Below are 14,099 nucleotides of genomic sequence, written 5' to 3' on the forward strand. Positions count from 1 at the left end.
ACACTGACCACAGTTCTTCTTCTCTGACGGATGATTTTCTATTACACTCGGAACTGGCTTTGTGAACAGTTCTCCAGCTCCGTAGGCTTGAATGTTTCTGAACAAGAGAGGCTTCTGTTGGCTTCCATGATTTCCAGATGTTGTCCGCAGACTTTTACATTCATGTCTATGTCATTCATACTACAGACTTAAATCGCAGGTGGGTACAGAATACTTTAATATGGAAAAAATCTAGAATGGGTGCAAGAACAACCTGATGTGCAAGAAGGAAAATAGCAAACAGTAACAAAGCTAAATGCAGCTACTGTATGCAACAAAAAAAATGGAATATTTATGCAACATATCTACAGCAGGTGAGAAAATACACTCCCTTCACTCCCTTGCTTTCCTCCGCTTCGTCGCATCTTCCTGAAAATTACTGCACTCTGTAACGGTCAAGGTGCGCGCTCTGTGTTCATTTCCGTAATATACAGTACTTAAAAAAAAATTATCAAGAGAAATGAAAGTAGTTGTACATTTGGAGATTGTGCCTGTACCGTGTGAGCTGGAATGAAAGTATTTTAGAGACAGACCTTCCAGCAAAAGAGTACAGTAGAATAACTCCTGAATTCACTGGAGATGTGATGGGAGCTGTTTTGACATACTGTAATTTCTGTCATGTTAATTTATTTGGCATATTTATTATATCCTGTGTATTAGGGATATCCATGATATACTGTGTGTATGTTGTATAGGAGAGTTTTTTTATGCGACTTTGGTTATCTTTGGGCAGCTCAGGAACGTTTGCCCTGCCAATCAAAAGGACTGGGTGTTTTTCAATGAATCCTATTAATCCTACTGTAGATGCGTTATTTCCAAAGTGAATGTGTTCACTGACTGTGACTGTAACAGGGATCAGTATTGAAGACCCTGTTACATAAGTTAACATTATTTTGAATCTAGATACAAAATATAGCTGTTTCCAGTGGCAATTTTGTTTTGGCATTGAGTTCAGCAAAACTGAAAGCCCAGTCACTGAAGCCTATAGTTTCAAATTGATTTATCAAAATAAACATTAAAATATCAAGGGACCATTCAGGTTTTTTGCTTGGGCTGAAAGCGAGATCACTTGCTTGTTCGTTAATATAAAAGTGTAATCTTTGGCGATGGCTCCATCTGCTGGCTGTGAGAAGAATTGCAGGTCCTCTTTAGTCGACCTCTGACGGATTCGAGCTTTGGGAACGAGCAGTTAATAGGTCGCGTGCAAAGTATGTTTATTGTGGATTTTGGTTCAGCAGGATATTAGCAAATGTTAAAATATTATTGACTTTTCTGTTTCTTGCCTGTTCCTGTTGAATTCATGTACTACATTTAGCTCAAGAAGTGCTGTTTAAATTAGAGCAGAAAGCACAAAGCCGCAAATGGTGTGAATAAAAGCCATACCAAAAACGTTCAGCATGAAAAGAGCTTTAAAAATGTATGGAATATTCATTGTGCTTGTTGAGCTCAAAACAGCAACACAGCCCTTTGACACATGTGATTACTGATGATATAGACCAGGGGTCGGCAAACTACGGCCCGCAGGCCAAATCCGGCTCGCTGATCTTTTCTGAGTGGCCTGCAGCTCACTACTGTTTGAATCTCGAGGGTTACTTTTTGCATCAGATATTAAAAATCTTCCGCCAGCGGCCTCTACTTGTTAGCTCTGCTGCTCTCTCTCAGCACTAACGGTCAATAGCAGGACAACAACGATGCATTTTACTTTGAGCCTATCGGACGTCAGCTTTAGTCTAGGTTACATACGCCTGTGCTACAGCTGATTCTTGCCGTAAATTCGTTTGGCTTTTTGTTGCCTTATTGTGATTGGCTCAGTCACGCAAATGACATCTAGTGTATACTATCTTGTTTGAAAGATTTCAAACGGTTCGAAAAGTTGTAACTGACCAGAGGCTAACTGTAAATCTGACTTATTATCTCCCTACTCCCCACCTCGTAAACCTTCGTTCATCTAATTTTGATCTCCTTTCTGTCCCCCAAGCTCATTGGCATTCTATGAGTGACAAGATTCCCCAAAGCTCTGGAATTCTGTCCTTGAGAATATCAACGTCACCTTCCCTAAGCACTTTCAAATCAAGACTCAAAACCTTCTTTAGAAGAACTTTCATTTAATGGCTTTGCTTTCCTACTGTATTCCAAACCATGCAATTCTGCTGTCTCCTCTCCTTGTATATTTTTCCTTATTGTAAAGCACTTTTCGAAGACACTTTTAAAGGTGATATATGAAATAAAGCTTATTATTATTTGTTATTGTTAAGTCGGATTACACCAGCCACAGAGCAAAAAGAGAGCAAACATTTCATTATAAAAACCATTTTCAGAAATCTAGTCTTAGCTTTACACCAAATAAAGCATAATGGAGGGATTGTTTCAGGTTGTTTGAGTATATGAAAGCAATCATTGAGTTGTCTGATGTCTAGTCATTTGACCTCTAAAGAGATTTCACACTGGTTCTTGCTGTCAGGGTGAACTCCTTTTAGGAGGTTTTTGGTATCATGTGTGCCTTCCCCTAGAATCCTGCAAATCTGGTGTGGGTTTCATTAATGTATCTATTGTAAATCACCCTGCAACTCACAACTGACAACCCAGGGAAGCTAAGCAGAACTTGGCCAGTACCTGGATGGGAGACCTCTGGGAAAAACTAAGGCTGCTGCTGGAAGAGATAGTTGGGCCAGAAGGGGACCCCTGCAGTCCATGTGGCTCATAATGCCCCAGTATAATGACGGGGACACTATACTGTAAAAAGGTGCCGGCCTTCGGCTGAGACGTAAAACTGAGGTCCTGACTTTCTGTGGTCATTAAAAATCCCAGGGTGTTTCTTGAAAAGAGTAGGGGTATTGCCCCGGTGTCCTGGCCAAATTTCCCATTGGCGTTTACCAATTATGGCTTCATAATAATCCCCATCTATGAACTGGCTTCATAACTGTTCTCCTCCTCGCTGAGAGCTGGTGTGTGGTGAGGATACTGGTGCACTATGGCTGCTGTCGTATCATCCATATTTAACAAATATGACATTTTAACATTTGAATCATTATACAAATACAGTAATACAGTTACTGGTACAGTACTACTGCCAATTCGCTTCCTATGAATAATAGTAATAGTTGTTTTAATATAACAGAAAACACATTTTGTTTTTAGTTGTGTTTGTATCCTTAAGAAACCCAACTTTCATATTTCAGTAGGTTAATACAACAGTCATTTCTGGTTTGTTTTGTGTCTTTTCTGCAAAATTAAAAAAAAAAGAATACATTTTTTGGTTTGTACCACTCAGGCCTTACCTGTATTCCTGGGAAACTATAAGAGATTTGTGCATGTATAGATCAAGTAGGCTGTATTGCTGTGATAGTTCTCACCACTCATGAGTCATCTAAGCAATCGGTTTGGTGCACGTGTGAAGAAGTAATAAGACCACTTCTTTTTGTGCGGTTACTCAATTTTTTAACACCCCCTGCGTAAAAGCAGAGAATGTCCTGTTGAAAGTTATGCAGTTAATATACAGTAGATCAGTTTGTGGTTTACTTATATGGGTTAATGTTGTATGCTTGTGTTGCTCACTGTACTTTTTTCTTGCCTAGGGACTTTATAGTAACAATGCCCCCTGTGAGCCAAAAAGTAGGTTTACCTGTACTAAGTGTGTATGTTTTAAACTAGCCAGTTCTCATATGTTTTAGAAACATCTGTGACATGAAATCTGTTGATTTGGTGTAGGCCTAGACATGTTCAGGAACATGTTCATAACACTGACTACCTTGTGAACATAATACCATATTGCATTGTGCAAGAGCAGCAATTTTTAATATGGGGAACCATAATGAGAACAGTTTAATAAAGTATAGCTTAATGCTTGTCTGCTTCTCTTATAACTCCGTCTATAACCGTCTGTATGGTCTCATTCAAGTTATTTCCATTTTTAATCCCAGGTGGCTGTAGCTTGTAAAAATAACTACATGCTACTATATATACCAATTAAATTGACATGGAACTTTTTTTGTTAGGTTCAAAGTGACATTCCTCATTTATTCCTTTATTTTTGAACTATGTGTTGTTTTAAGTACCTCTGTTTTGGTGATAGAATTATTTTTCTTACAGCTATGGATGATTTAAATATTTATAATAAGCTAGAAACAAGACTTGTAATGGGATTAATTTAAGTTGCAGTAATATCTTCCTGTGCATGGTGCGTTTTTTAAGGATGATGGTGTTTCAGCCCACCTCAGGTGGTTAGCCTAGTGTGATATTGTAAAGTGCTTTGGGGTGTTTGGATGTGATTAAATGTTCTTTATAAATATAAATCATGACAAACTGTTCACCTGCCTAAAGCATGGTACTGTATAATGCCTAGCATACTGCATGACTTAATTCATAGACAAACACTGGCAATAACTTCATAGCAAAAAAATAGGCATTTGTTGTTTTCTAGTGAGGGTGTATGATACAGTTTTGACATTCTATTGCAGCAATTAAAACAAGATTACATGATTGTTACTATTAACTCAGTGATTTGAATATATCAATAACCTTCAGAAATGTAATTTCTGAATCAGTCATTTTTCCGTCTCATGTTTCATTGTGTATACCACTCGGCCATTGTCTCCATTATTTGTTGTTGTGATTTTCACTTCTGGATTTTGGCCGCTTACATAAAAACTCATAACCTTGTTATTATTATTCTGTCTGCTATCAGAAAGCCTCTTATTCATAGTAAGAATTACGGAAGAACTACACCCTGGATTGGAAACACATCTACACAGGGATAATTTCACTTAGGAAAAGGAGGAAGCAAAAGGAAAATTGACGACCTTGAAGAAAAATGCAGACATGGGCAGAATACAAAAACTCCACTGCACTCCAGAATACAGAAACTCTATACAGAAATCACCTTGGCCACAATCTAACCCAGGATCTGAAAGTTGTGAGATGATAGCACGAACCACCACCACAAGAGTGTGAGGGAGCGAGGGAGATGATACTTGAAACAGAAGAATGAAAAGAAAGGAGCAGCTACTGTAAGGGCTCAGTAGTTGAGAAAAGAGAACAAGAGGAGACATGAATATAAATGAAGTACTGGACATAAATTGGGCAGTGATAAATAGAGCAGTAGATAAGAATGAGAATTGCAATTTTGGATGTTAGCTGAAATAGATGGCCAGTGCAGAGAACCCAAGAGAGCAGTTGCATTGGAAAAGGGAGGCATATAAAACAGTTTAAGTGAACTGCAGAATTTTGGAGACATCCTTATGCAGAGTGGCCAACTAGGACAGCAATGTAGCCGTCCAGTCTATAACGAACGGGGCTCTGTCCAAGAACTGAGTGAAAAAGGTTTTTAGAAAAAAACATGTGTGTCCCATAAAATGTCGAAAGTAATTTGAATACTCCCGGGAGGAGATGGTTGATAAGCAGCTATACTGTACCTCCATAAAGACATAATATAAAATAATTGGTATTTCCTAATTCAGCAAAATATACAAGAAGAAATAGACTTTGAGAAAAAAAAACTAATTATCCTTTCCTGTCTCCCTGATTATGTAATACCACAGCATTACATAAAGGTCAAACCTACTCCTGTCTACATCCATGGGAGTGGCATGGAGATGGCATGGAGATGGTGGACTCGTACAAGTACCTGGGAGTGCACATCGACGATAGACTGGAATGGTCTAAGAACATCGAGGCCATCTATAAGAAGGGACAGAGCTGACTTTACTTCTTGCGGAGGCTCAGGTCCTTCAATGTATGTAGTAAGATGCTACATATGTTCTATCAGTCGGTGGTAGCGAGCGCCATTTTCTACGCAGTGGTATGCTGGGGCCCTAGATTAGAGCAGTGGATTATAAAAGGCAGAACAAGCTCATCAGGAGAGCAAGCTCTGTCATTGGGTCTGACCTGGACCCCTTGGAGGTAGTGGCTGAGAGGAGAATGGTGTCCAAACTAGAGGCCATCATGGACAACTTCTCCCATCCCCTCTATGACAGGCTTGTAGAAATGAAGAGCACGTTCAGCAATAGACTGATTCACCCACGGTGCGACAGGGAGCGCTACAGGAGGTCATTCTTGCCGTCTGCCATAAGACTGTACAACGCATCCACCTTGCGTCTGGGCAGAGGAAACATTGACAGTGACCTGTTTCTGGACTGAACGCATCTACACATCTACTGCTACATCTGTTCTCTTTCTTTTCCTGTTTACAACTGTTTTTTGTGCAATATATGCCAGGGACCCGTGCAATACATTTATATTTATATATACAGTATATCTATATTTACATCTATATTTATATTCATATGTGTGATACGATTTTTCTGCGTACTGTTCTGTTCTAGTTTGTTCTTTGTGTGTCCGGACTGTGAGTAACTCTTTTAGTGCACCCCTCACTGTACTGATTGTATTGTATGTATTATACTATTATTATTATTGTATCATTCGTTACACTGTGGCTGTGTTGTCTGTGTAAAGCTGCTGTTGCACTGCAATTTCCCTCACGGGATAAATAAAGTATCTACTGTATCTATCTAGCAAACAGCTATTTGTACTTCTAGCTTTCTTCTTTGTTTATTGGCAATAAACTTATCCCAACAATTTCCTTCCTTGATAGTACAACATACAGTTTGGTTGCTATTTGTTTTTTGAAATTCAGGATCACCAATTGTTTTCTTCTGACACATTTTTCAATTTACTGTTGTTTTTCTAAAACTTGGCTCTTCTTCAGGAGAGAATCAGACACACTGAAATGCTTCTCCAGCATGCCCATCTGCAGAGCTATTTGTCATTTGACACTCAAGACAGTTAACGGAGCTTGACAGGAGTTAACACTAATTGGCTAAGAGTTGTGAGTCTTGCTGGTCTCATAGTCAGTCTGCAGGTGCCTGGTAAGTCACATGAGTCTCTGTTAACAAGAAAGTTGAAAGAGCTGAAGCAGAACTAATCCCAACCATACTGCTAGTCAAGTGGTGGTGTTCAGTTTTGCATCACTTCTACGTTGGGAGTCCTGGTAACAGTTGGTTAAGTGACATAATCCAGAATCTGACTAGTGTCACATCCCACACTCTCCCTCGCAAACGCCGTTCCATTCCTGTCACCCCTCTAATACTCTCACTCGCAAACTCCGTTGCATTTCCAAACCCACTGTTTCACAATCCCATTCGTAATTGAACACATCACATTCCCACATGCACCAGATTCCACAAATTCTCACTCCCGGACCAATTATCCAACCACGTCCCTCTCCCTTCAGTATTAAAAGTTCCCTCACACACCATACCCTTGCTTACTCTTGAGAAGCCTCCTGTAGTATTCTCTTGTGTGCGTTTCTAATCCTTTTTGACTGATCTCCTGTTGCCAAATCTTTGCTCCTGCCTTTTTGACCATGCTTTTTGGATTTCCCTTGTTACCGAACTCATCGCCTCCCTTATTGACCAAGCCCGTGGATCACGTCTTTTGGATTGTCCCTGTACTACTCCACATTCTGCGGGATTCACGGTTCTGCATAAGGATCCTCCTATTCTACCAATTGGTTTCCTGACAACTAGAGGCATCTGGACCATACAGCATTAACTTGTGCTGTGAGTGCCTTAGTCTCTTAGAGTCCCGGTTCTGATGTTTTTTGAAAACAAGAAAATTAATTAGAATAACAAAAAAGTATTTATAAATGTTTTATTAATAAATTAATATGTTGCCATCAAATTAAGTCTTAACAAATCAATACAAATAAGAAAAAGCACAAGACAAAAATATACAATTACACAACAATACAATTAAAAAGACAATCTCTATATATTTTTGTATAATAATACAAACAATATTTGACCTCATTATGAGATAACTATTTTAATAAGTAAATCAGAGAAGCACAACAACAAATTCCCAAATGTTTTTCAAGGTGATGAATTAACCCATTTCTTAGATAGGCAATAAAGGTGTTAAATATAAGGTTATGATATTTTGCCTCAAAGAAGTATTTGGAAGGAAGGTCTTGAAATGTAATTGTGCAACTCTGCAGTAAATAAATAAATAATTTAATTAATAAATACCATGAAAAAATAAAAATAAATTAAATAAATAAATTAAGGAAAGGCTTCACAGCTAGGGACCAGCCCTTCTTTGAGAAAAACAAGATTTGTTCTAAGGTCCTGTAGGTGGAGCTGAAGCAGCTTTATAACAGAATAAACTTGGATGATGTGTATACTCCTGGATATACTGCTGAAATTACATTATTTTTCCCCTAGGTTATAAATGGAATAATTTGTCCAATATTAATTTTAAGGTACATTTTAAAATTGAACTCTTTGAAATCCACTGTGGTCGACTGAGTGAGGGAGTCACTGACACTTGTTTAGTTTGTCTCTGCACTGTTCACATCTATCAAACTGGACACTGAACACTGCAAAGCTTCACAATTCTTTCTAGTTTACATTCTTTTGCAGATACAATTATTTAACCCAGCAGCAGAAATAAGATAATAAAGATTATAATAAAATATAACACCATCAGAAGAATTCTTAAATTGAAGTTAAAATGATAGCCTACCATATATATTAACATTTTCACATAAGCTAGTGTTAAAATGTGTGTGAATGTATTTCTCATATGTATTGATGACAACACAGTTATTATTTCAAATTTCCAGATAATACTGTCCTATGATGTATAAGCTAAAGGTACATAAGTTTGGGTTTTTTAACTCTGTCCACTGCAAGTACTTTTTTCGGTTGAAAGCTAATTACTTAAATGAGCTTGAGCTTCAGCATATTCATTTTCTTAGTTAAGTGCTAATAAAGTAAATGTAATTCTGGCAAAACTGAATTCCTGCACATTGATTGCAAGTGCTGAAGATGTGAACCACTTCTATAACTCACAAATTGTGTAAATGAAAATGTGTAAGAAAGCAACATATATAGTACAAGTGTTAACCTTGTAAATCTAATATATGCCTGAATTCTTGTAGAGAATATGTATATGCATTTATATTTGCTGTATCCCCAGAGCACACATTTAGTTTTTAAATCGTTGTTTCATGTTCATTTGGCATTAACTATTTTGTTTCAATGTTGTGATTTCTGTGGGTCACACAAAGGCTATACCTGCAGATTATAACTACTTTAGATGGCTTTATCATAACATGCTGAAAATGCAAAAGCTTTCAGTGCTCTTGGACTAATGTAAGTATATATAAGCATAGGTGAACTACTAAAATTGTATGAATTGTTCTAGCTGTATTGTATACTGTAAAGAGTTCTATTTTCTTTCAATCTGCTTTGCAAATAAGAACTTAAATATACATAATGCACAATAGTTACACCTTGGGTATCTTGATTGTAGAATAGTGTCTCTCGATCAGTCATGTCTCTTTTTGATAAATAATGTTGTTTCTCATTGCATTTTCATCACAGTCTGAAAAAAAAAAGGTGTTACACATAGCACACAATCATTGCTTAACATCTAAAAATAATCACCAAAATGAAACATTTCCCTCCACAGACTAAGAAAACATACCTTCTGTAGAAGTTTTTCCATGGCATTAAGGAAATCCTTGCTGTCCTTCATCTCGTATGAGTCACAGGCTCTGCAGCTTGCTTTCTTTAAGGTAAAAAAAACACATTTCATTCATATTTCTGCTCCCACATACAAGATAAAACAAGATGCCTCAATGGAAAATAATATAATATAATGATATAATCAGACAAAATAAATTGTGTGCATTATTAAACATACCTCAACTTCTTCTGGAGTGCAGACATTCCCAGTTTTATCCTGAAATTATTCAATACAAACAGCATTTTAGTATTACCATTGCACACGCACTTCCCAATATTTATATACAGAAGAGCAGATTCTATATTCTTTATTCTGAATTTCAGTAATTAAAATATATTTAAAAAGTTAAGGTAATAAGTGTACTTTTAAAAATGTCAATCTTATGATACTTACAATGGTTTTTTTTGACATCTTGTAGCACATTTTTTTGACTTTTTGACTTTTTTGCTCATCAGTTGTGGTAAGACCTGGCAGCATTTCCTTAAAACACCGAAGAGCAGATGGAATGCAACAATCCTGTAAAAACAGAGGGTTAAATACATTATGTAAATACATATATTTACACTTTTCTGATTTTTCTGATTAGCACGAAAAATTAAGAGACGTAACAGTAGCTCTGCTTATTTGCTATTACAAATGGGAGCTAAAAAAAGGCAAAAAAGGTAAAAACCAAAGATAATACACCAGCTTAACTGTCGATAGTAGAATCTAAACTCAACCATGTAACAATTTTCCTTAATCTAGTTTTTGTAAAAAACAATAGCTTCACATGGAGAGTTAAAAACCAGCAGAAACGGGTCAAGTTTGGCTGAAGGTGAATAACCTGAACCTTCTAAGGAGACATTATTTCCACTTCTTTGATCATCTCTCCATCTCATTTACATTTTGAGGTTTTCAAAGCATGTAAGTTTTCTAACAAATGCGATGTGGGTTTTAAATAGGTTTTGATGACTCTGCTGAACGCAGGCTCTACATCCCGCTTCTTGCTTTTAATAATGCAACTGCCTTACCCCAGAGATTGAGGTGTGAAGGTTCGTTTGGGTTTGTCAAATGAAAAAGCTCTTTCCATAGATGTGGCATCACACCTGCATGTTTGCGCATTGTGCTGCAGTTTTTATATTTGTGAAAAAAAGTTGCCAGATTTGAATGTACACGTTACTGTAATCATGTCAACTCGTTGGAAATTTTTGCCGAGAAAAAATATACTTTTTTCCAGGTGAAACTAAAAACACTTTCAGCGTGGTATGCATAAACTGTTATAGATTTTTGTAACTATTCTGACTTTGGTGAATTATGAGCAATATCTGATGACATCTGTTAAAAATAGCTCTCTGAACTGATTACAAAATCTGAGTGCAAAATATACTCAGTAAGTGGATTTCATATTTTATATACATATGTTTTATGTGAAGCATTCATAACTTACTACAAGACTTACTGTTCTTTGGAAGAAAAATTAAAACTTAAAAATATAGTGTGTAACATTTTTTCCTCTAATGAGATTAGAAAGAATAAAGATAGCATTAATATTTCTCTGACCTTTACAGTAAATAAATATAGAAGGTAAGAGAAAGTACCCCCTGAACAAGTGCTACACATCACATTTGGTTTGCTGTACTAAAGCGGTGAACACAGACAGCCTCTGAAGGGATGCTTTGGGGTTTAAATAGGAAGTTACCAGAAAAGGATGTGCTAAAGGTGAAAACCACTAAATGACCTTTGAGAAACAATTAACACCTTCCTTTGTAACCCTGGTCACCTAAGGAATCCAGTTAGCTTAAAAATGAGTGTTCTGAAATGAAAATATGTCTTAAATTACTAATTACTACTGTATATTAATCATCATAAAGCCTTTTTTACAGTCTTTATGTTTCAAACCAGTAAATTAAAAATCTAAAGCTAGCATCCGTCAAAAGTAAACCTTTACTCTAAAATGTCCTTAATTTTCAAACAGTAACTTGTACAAAAAATGTTTCACATACACAGAACTCTATGGTTGTTTTCTGTTCAGTGTCAAACAACTTAAATTAATATGTCCTGTCAGCCCACAGACTCTTTCCTGCTACTTGCTGTTTGATTAGTCATCAAGTTTCTCGCAAAAACTAAAATAATTTTAATCAACTTGTACCTAACTTTCACTTTGACAAGTCTCTATAGAAAAAGCAGTTAAACTTTGCATGCCATGTGCCATTTACTGTTATGACTTCTGTTTATTGGGTGACATATATGAGTTATTATAAATGTCAAACTCATTTTTGAGTCACTCTTTTGAAAGTGCACTCTCGGTGGTGTTACTGTTGTTTGTTACACAGCACAAGAAAAGAATAGCATTTTCTGGGTTTTGGTGAGTGTAAGATTTTTATGCTATGATTTAAATTGTTAATTCAGAATAATAAAATCTATTAATTTGTTGAACAAAGTGAAGTAAAATATGATGTTGTTTTCCTTTTCACCTTGATGCATTTCTTTATGCTGGTAGCAGTGTTGCAAATTCAAATGATTTACAAGTTTCTAGCATAAATACAGGAAACACATTCAGTAATTAGTGAGTGCTACCAACATAAATACGGATTAGGTCTTTACATTTTCAACAAATTACAATATTTCTACAGTTATTGTAACAGAAGGTACATAGTATTGCTCAGATACTGTATATCACACAGGAGGAATTAATCACAAGAACCCAAAAAGTTTCTTAACTTTACTTAAGAAAGACTTCCTTCTAATTAAGACATAACAGCTAAAGTATTCTGCCATTATGTCATTGCCATAAACGGTCATAAAAAGTGGCCTAAAATGTAATGCACTTTCACAATTAAACGTTATGGTACAGTTAACAATTTCCTCATTTTACAACTCTGCACTAGAGATGTATGAAGAAAGCTTGACAGAACATATTTGCATATTGTATTATTTGTTTACTACAGCTGATTTACACATATGTGGGTGAATAACAAACTAACTCTGACTCATTCACTTTCTAAGAGTCCAAAGATGTAAATCTTGGTCTCTGTCATCATTGTATTTAAGTGCCAATGCACAACTGGAAAAGGTAATACATGGCCTTACATTCTTAAAGTTTATCTGCTTCTTGATTGAACATCACAGATACAATATATAAATAATAAGGAGTGAACGCTTGTATGTAAAATATGCATGCTTAACTTTTCAAATTGCAATTATAAATCTTCCAATATCATAAAGAATAGTTTTATACTTACTTCTATATCTTCTATAAGTGGGGTATTCAGCATCTTCCCATCATGCTACAATAGATACAAATGCAGTCATTTGTTATATATTTCTAAAGTTTTAACTCAAGCCAAATTCTGTTAAAATAAGAAATACAAAAAGAAAACTTACCTTTATATTTTTGCTCAAATGTTTCAAATCCTTTAAAAGTTCTTGTAACGTAGCTAAGGTGTCATCAGCTGGAGCACCCATCACAGAACTTGACAGAACTGCTAAAAGGCAACAGACAATAAACTTCACCATTTTCGGTAACGTCTTGAAGTGGTACCAAAGTTTTCAGAAAGTTAACTTCACCGATATTGCATACAGGTGCATGACTTACCTATATATTTATCCTTCTGGACATAAGGAGGCCACTCCTTCCAGTTTGGAAACCTTGAAGAAAGGATGAATGACTAATTATTTTTCTTTTCCACTGGCCAGTTCTACGTGAGTGCAGATGTGTGTGTGCGTGGGGAGTGGGGATCGACGGTGTGAACGAAAACAAGCCTGATCTGCAAAATGGGCAGGAAAATAGAAGAAGTTGTGAATTCCCATTTTCACTATGAATCGACAGCCTATCATTTTTAGCTTGAGTTAATAAACCTCAAACTGATCTAAACAAAAATAAGGTAATCTTTTTTTTCTGCCTCCCACACGAATATACCTGTTGTACCAACAACACACAGTCATATACAGATTACTGAAATGAGTAAGATACTGCTTTAGCTCTGTCTATATTGAACTTTTTTTCTTTTTGCATTACCTGATATTCCTACTGAAATTAGGTGTCCTTCCACATCTTAAAGCGGGGCCCCCTCTGTTAACCATGAAAGAGCTAGCTGTTTAGCAATTCTAAATTTTCTGATGCTGAAAATGAATCAGGAAACACTAAAGGCTGTGAAATTTCAGGTGGCTGTCTGCAAAATCAGTGAGGAGAGTGTACAAATGTTGCCGTAGAAATAGGTCTTCTATGACTTGAATGAGGTGCAACTGAGAAAATTATTTTAAAAAAGAGCTGTGGGAAAAGATGCAACAGTTAATGTTTTATAAATACGTAAGTTTGTATGTGAGGGATTTTAGGTGACCCCATTTTTAAGCTTTTTGGTTCAGCCTCACAAGAGTCCTTGCTCACTTAAACAAGAAATTTAGCCAATAGAAATATAAAATCACTTTGTCAATATTCTATGGTATTCCAATTTTGAAAGCCAGCAAGAGTGGTAGAATAATGGGGAATGAGACTTTATTGAGAATGTATGTACAGTAGTTAACATAATGGGAAACCTTTGTTTTCCATC

At 36.3% G+C, this 14,099-nt stretch overlaps 1 protein-coding gene across 1 annotated transcript; it reads right to left on the minus strand.

Annotated features, from left to right (window-relative positions):
* Positions 1–9,355: 9,355 nt before the first annotated feature.
* Positions 9,356–13,632, minus strand: il21 (interleukin 21). The gene is made up of 8 exons (XM_088911629.1): positions 13,568–13,632; positions 13,145–13,197; positions 12,934–13,034; positions 12,792–12,836; positions 9,964–10,086; positions 9,748–9,786; positions 9,529–9,612; positions 9,356–9,426 (listed from the first exon to the last, which is right to left on the minus strand). Exons 1-8 carry the CDS (start codon positions 13,630–13,632, stop codon positions 9,406–9,408), a joined length of 531 nt encoding a protein of 176 aa, XP_088767755.1. The 3' UTR covers positions 9,356–9,405.
* Between the last annotated feature and the right edge of the window lie 467 nt (positions 13,633–14,099).

This window comes from Atractosteus spatula, chromosome 1 (genome assembly GCF_055471065.1).
Source record: "Atractosteus spatula isolate fAtrSpa1 chromosome 1, fAtrSpa1.hap1, whole genome shotgun sequence".
In the NCBI taxonomy this organism is placed as follows: domain Eukaryota; kingdom Metazoa; phylum Chordata; class Actinopteri; order Semionotiformes; family Lepisosteidae; genus Atractosteus; species Atractosteus spatula.